This window comes from Pyxicephalus adspersus, chromosome 2 (genome assembly GCF_032062135.1).
Source record: "Pyxicephalus adspersus chromosome 2, UCB_Pads_2.0, whole genome shotgun sequence".
Taxonomy (NCBI): Eukaryota; Metazoa; Chordata; class Amphibia; order Anura; family Pyxicephalidae; genus Pyxicephalus; species Pyxicephalus adspersus.
Genome location: NC_092859.1, coordinates 107832464 through 107838675, shown reverse-complemented (window position 1 = coordinate 107838675; position 6212 = coordinate 107832464). Strand labels below are relative to the sequence as shown.

Genomic DNA, 6212 nt, shown 5'->3' with positions numbered 1-6212 from the left:
TTTGATTTTAAAAATGCTTTATTAAGGAAGTGTCAACAACACTGTTTTGCAAAATGTAAAGGTACTATACAAATTCTTAATACAAAAAGAATAAATTAATGGCAGAATTCTTTTGAAAAATTCTGCAACTTTTCTACAACATACATATTTTTCATTGATTACAGATGAACAGAATAAAAAAAAGTAACTTTACATGCTCTATAGTCTTGTTTAGGCGCAACCTAAATTATTTAACCCTTTAGAAGACGGAGAAGCAAGCTGTTCAGCTGGCCCAAATGTCTCCTAAGGGGGGAAGCTAAAATCCTTTTTTTTGTCTTTTTTCACAACTTGTATTAAAACTAACATTAATATATGTAAAACTTTACACCTAGTTATCTAAGCAGTAACTGGTCATCTTGGTAGCACCTGAAAAAAAGAGGTTTGCTATTTCCCCCAACTAAAACTAATACTAGGTGAAGTAAAATCATATTTTATTCCCCAGCTTCTCTCAACTGCTTGTAAGAAAATAACTTGCCATACAGTATTTATACACCAGGTAGTCTGGCTATATAAAACAAAAATGTCTTAATCTAATATACCAGTAGTATCTTAAAGTCCTATAGGAACAGCAAGAGGGATGCATAATTGCAGTTTCTTAAGTTAACTTATGACTTGTCAGTTCTTATTGGAAACTATTACAAAGTAACTTACAACAGAATGTTTGATAGCTGTTTTATGTGTAAACAAGGACTTACTAAGGAAGACAAAGAGCAACTTTTAGCATCCAATCAAAATTAATTACTGATTAGACATCAAGAAATTGAAATCTAATTGGTTGGTGTAAGCTAATATGCTTTTTTAATATAACCAGTGCTCTTTGTACTGCTTTTTTGTAATACGCTTCCAGGTTTGTTTTGAGCACTGTTATAAAACACTGAGCTCTATACAAATATATAACATCTAAGTGCTTGCTATTATGTGTTGGCCTTTCCGACCATTGTCAAACACTAAACACAGATAGGTCAGTGGATGGTTTAATGTTGAGAACAGAATGCTTTTAATATGATGAATTTTATTATAATGACAATGTAATGCCATGAGATTTTGCTGACCCCAGATATGGGCCTTGTCCCTAGTCCAGCTACTGTGAACCTTAACCTAGAACAACTGCATTAGGGATCACAATAAGGAGAAGCGCTGTACAAGGGGGAAATGTTTTCCCCAAATATCACTACCACAGTTAATATTATATCTGAAATATCCAGATATGTCTGGCTTTGAATTTTCTTATCCATTTTATGTACAAGGCAATTTTCAGGTTCAATATTTTAGCTAATCTAAGAAATTGCTTTCAGTGCAGTAAGGTCTGCTAAAAATATTCAGGTAAATCGATTGATCATAAAGATACAGTACCTGTTTTACAGTACTTTATAAATATGTGCATAATTTCAGGTTTCTCAAGTTTATTTTTTATATGGCCACAATTCCCACATGTGTAAGTATAGAGGCTGATTGGCAGTTTATTCAGCATTACTTCAACTAAATGTGACCTATAAGCTGCACATTTATAAAGCTTTGTAGAGACACATTATATAATATGTGTTCTAAGTATACATAGTATTTTTTTACCTTTTCACATGTGTGCCACATGGCCATCATTTGTGTTACTATACAAATTTATGGGTATTCTAAATTACTATTGAAGATCACTAAAAAAACAATATGTGATTTTTGAGATTTACTCTGGTGGTACACAAGGCAGGACAAAGTAAAAGGTGGGTTATGAACACCACAATTAATGTAACTCGATTCAGGTAAGGGTCTGTGTCAAAATGCTTTGGGGCTTTGTTGATGGCATTCTTCTGGGATGCTTCTGAGATCTTTCAGAGTTCATTGACCACTTTCTGAGCAGTAAAACGCACCTGAAGCAAACAAAAACCTGCACAGAGGCCCTAAATCTGCCCATATACAGTGTGAAGGTGAATGTTCAATTCTTATAAAAAGTCTGTGCCTGTTTAAGACAGTTTTGAGGTCTGTATGATGAAAGATAATATCTCTTATGTTGCACATGCTAGCAGCACTTTAGAAGTTACAGTATAGTCTTTGCTGAAATGTACAACAAATGTACAATATTAGAGGTATTTCAGGAGCTTTTAAGACACACAGCATCCGTTGTTATAGAAAGGTTTTAGATGACTTCACATATGCTGGTAACAGGTACCCTACCCATCCTCATACTATAAGGGCTAAGCAAACCTTTCAACCAACACAAGAATGTTGCTGCCTTTAAAATAGGATGGGCTGTAAAATAAACTAAAATTTCAGAGGACTTACATCTGAGGACATACTACATAAGGCTAGGGCAGCACTGTGTAAATTGTTTTGCATGAACAATGCAGCACCAATATGTATTGGGAGTATAAAATCTAAGAACCATGAAATACTCTACTTCTGTATATTGTGATTGTTCCTGATTGTTAAACTTCAGCCTTTTCTAAAGCTCTGTAACTAGCTATCTATTGTCAGTTATTTTGATGGTAAAATGTATAAAAACAATGTATTTTGTAATGCCTTACTTTCAAATGGGAACTTTGACTTTGGTTTATTTAATAATTGACAATATTTCTAAACCATTTGCAACACTAAAACTGAGATTTCAATTTTTAATTGACAACCTAAAATTTGAATGCATTCAAAGTTTTTTTTTTTTTTAATATTCACAGGTTTGACCATATGGATAATTGCACATTCTACTGTCTACTGTACATATAAACCAATCTCTCCCTGTTTATAGACTTTGCATTGGTCGTATTGGTTTCATGTAAATCAAGAGTTTCTGCTAACCAAAATACTTTGCAAAAAGTTCTTACCAATTTGCCAGAACAACTGTTTGTGTTAATTTGTCAGCTGGAGCTTATTAGCAGACATGCAGTTTTTATAAGCATATTCAGTATATCAGGTTAAGAGTAGTTCTGCTATAGTGGTTTTAGAAGTGTAATCTTGTTTACAACACAGGTTAAACCAGGCAATTCTACAGCAATTTTTGCAGGGTGAATGTGACCAAAGATAGTCCCAGTTTTTTCTGAACTCTGAAGATAAATAACTCCAGGCCTAACACTGCTGACTTGGATAAAAGCTGACTGGATATTCTTAATTCTTCAGCAATCAATATAGGTGAAATCTTGAAATGGTTAAAAACCACTCAGGGCCACCTAAATAGTTCTGTATTTAGACTTTAACTGTAAGTGCTTTATGTAAATGCATAAAGAAAACTGAAGGTTTAAATACCATAATACTGAGAACCAGATTATACCTACAGAGACCAGATTTCTACCTACAGAGGATTAACATGCGATCATTAGCAGCAACTGTGACAAATAAGTGGCCTAATATTCTCTGCAAACATCTGCAGGCCAAACCCTTTACTTCCTAAAGTACTATTGAATATTGATGCTAATAGATGTACAGTTAGGTCTAGTACAAAAGAATATCCAGGATACAACTTCTGTTCCTTTCGATAATTTCTAGCACCTTAAATCCTATACAGAACCATTCAGAACCCAATAAATGGGTTTTACCAATGGCCTGCCACTGAATTTGTACTGAAGGTGTACTAGTCCTCAGTGGCACAAATGACCTCATGATTTCTGCAGAACTTAGCCTTCGGCCCATCTAGTGTATCTCGGCATTGTCAAAGCACCACCCCTTCTTCAATTAATATCACCATGAAATTAACACGATAATTATCCCCATTGTTGGGTTCTAAACAGCCAAATATTTATACCAAGCAATTTGCAACCCTCTTGATTTTTCTTTGGTTAGAATTGAACTGACCACAATTCACAAACAATTAGCCAGTTTTTAATACCTAAAAAAATAAAGAGTGAATAAAGAAATATTTAATTACCAGATTCCCCTGTAAATAAAACAGAAGACTAAAATTAAAAAGCTCATGTTTACTAGTGCTCTGTTGGCCTAAACATCAGTTCTTTGATAATGTTATTTAGTTTACTTCCTTACAATGATAATATTAGTGATTAAACAGTGATGATTTTATTCCCGACTAATAGAAAATTACTCCGGAGGAGTATGAAAGAGAGTCTTTCACAGTTTCTCAATATACATAAAGCAGGAGGCACGTGATAGTCAGTAGTAGCAACGTGGTTCTCCCGGAACAGCTGTACGTTTAGAGACGGGGCTTGAACTGGTTTCCTGGCTCGCAGGTTTCCAAATGAAAAGTGCTTGTAGCTGAAGCTGGTGTGGGATGATAGTGCATCTGGGTAAGGCAAATGAGAGGCAGTGAGGTGATCTCCAAATGGCGCTGTGGTAATGGGGGTCACACTAAAGTCCCAGGCTTGGCTTTTTCTTGTCCGTACCACTGGACATCAGGTAATTCGGAATACAGAGCAGAATCTAGGTAGTAATTATCGTAGGTCCTGGAAGAAATAATACAAACCGTTGTAATGATATTGTATATAAACAAGCAAATACATCACAGGCATAACATTCCTAGAAGATGCCATAAATACACCTACCTAATATAAATGCAAAATAAATCAACCGTATTTTCAACACACAAAAATTTACATGCAACTTCTCATGAATTCATATATTCACTTCTCATAAATGAAATGCACATTTATATTTGCAGAATGAACAGAATTCTTAGTGTTTCTGTAGCTGGGCATGGCTGTTAAACACAGTTCTTTTAAAATGCTTTGCCTTTTAAACATGAACTTTCTAATGAAAACAAAAAACAAAAAGATTGCCCTTATCTGGTTATGTTTGCAATTCAAATCCACCTTAGAGAGGAATTAAACTTTTGTGTGCTTTGTGGGCTTCTGGGCACACTTATCTTTAAGTGTGCCCTTCTCCAGCGCTGTGCTATGCAGACTCTGTCCCCTGACGCTGCCATGTTCCCTGCTGTTACTTTTGGGTTCTCAGGCATCCTCCTAGGTCAATGGGCAGCCACTAATAATGTAATTTTCTTTGCATTTGCAGGTGAGTTAAATATTTTCCAGCACTCAGCTACATTCTTGCCATCTTACAGACACCTGGAATGAGTTGGGATTGTAAACTGTGCAGCACAAGCCTTACATGGTACAGACAAAAAACGTTTTCTTTCTCTTCTCACAAAAATCCCAACCTCCTAGCTTTTCTTTTTAATTCTCACAGTTTAGTTACACTTTATTAGCACATGCTGTGTCTAAAGAAATACAGTACAAAGGAGGTAAAACACAGCCTCTGGACGAACATCTGCCCAACTCCTTGAAGAAATTGGAATTCTACACACCCTAAGAAATAGTGCTCAATTAGAGGATAGGTCAACTGATCCCAAAAAAGTAGGGCTTTTTTGTGTACTTTTAATGGCGGTATAAGGTAACTTCTGTGTAAGCCAACTCTAAGTTTATTCATTGCTACACACGTCCCAGAGTTGGTGGTTACAGTAGGAGCCATGAGTAGTGACAGAGGTGTGTGGCTTTTACATTTATTTGCAGTTGTGTGTAATTGAACCCACTGGTTTTATGAAAGTGTTAGAAACAGGTTTTAACAGCTGAGTGCTGTGTAATGCTGTACGTGCTTGTAATGACCTGTCCCTCCCTTGATAGTTATAAACGGATTGAGCTGCTTGCCATTTCCATTTTTTTCTCTTTTTTACCTCGTTGTCCAATAACATTGGAAATTAAAATATTTGGTTTGGCTTAAAATGTTTGCATAAAAATGTTTTCATTAATAAAAATGTAGAAATAAAATATGTCACGTTACATTGACTGAGCTGTGCTTACATTTTCATAAATTACTGTTCTCTGTTATGCTTAATCAGCAAATTATTTATTCTATCCAAACAGCTGACTGGATGTAGGAAAATGGAGAGAATTTGAACCAAGAGAAATAGATAAACTACCTTTGTATTGGCTTCCACATGCTACATACAGAATTTATTTTTTAAACTGAACTTCAGGTAGTAAAAGAAATAATAATGCAGCTCCAATTATTAATTACATCAAAAAAGGGAAAGAGAAATACCACAAGGGAGCCAGTTGTGCTGCAGGGCTTATGTACTAGCAAGAAACATTTTAATAGAAGGAGAGAGCATCAGTGAGTGTGGGAGATATAAGATACTCAGTCTGCTGCTTCTCTTTTCATCTAGAGAAGGAACCACACCAGTAAGTGTTACTTGAATTGTATGTAAACCCTAACAGAGGAAAATAAAAAAGTTATAGAAAATAAAA

The 6212-nt window shown here is 35.2% G+C and overlaps 1 protein-coding gene across 2 annotated transcripts in view; it reads right to left on the bottom strand.

The window, feature by feature from the left end:
* Positions 1 to 6212, bottom strand: part of FRMD4A (FERM domain containing 4A) — a 51684-nt gene continuing 45472 nt past the window's right edge. For both annotated transcript variants that reach the window (XM_072401757.1, XM_072401759.1), the window contains one exon: positions 1 to 4415. In XM_072401757.1, the coding sequence (XP_072257858.1) occupies positions 4316 to 4415 (100 nt within the window). In that variant the 3' untranslated portion in view covers positions 1 to 4315. The remainder of the gene's footprint in view (positions 4416 to 6212) is intronic.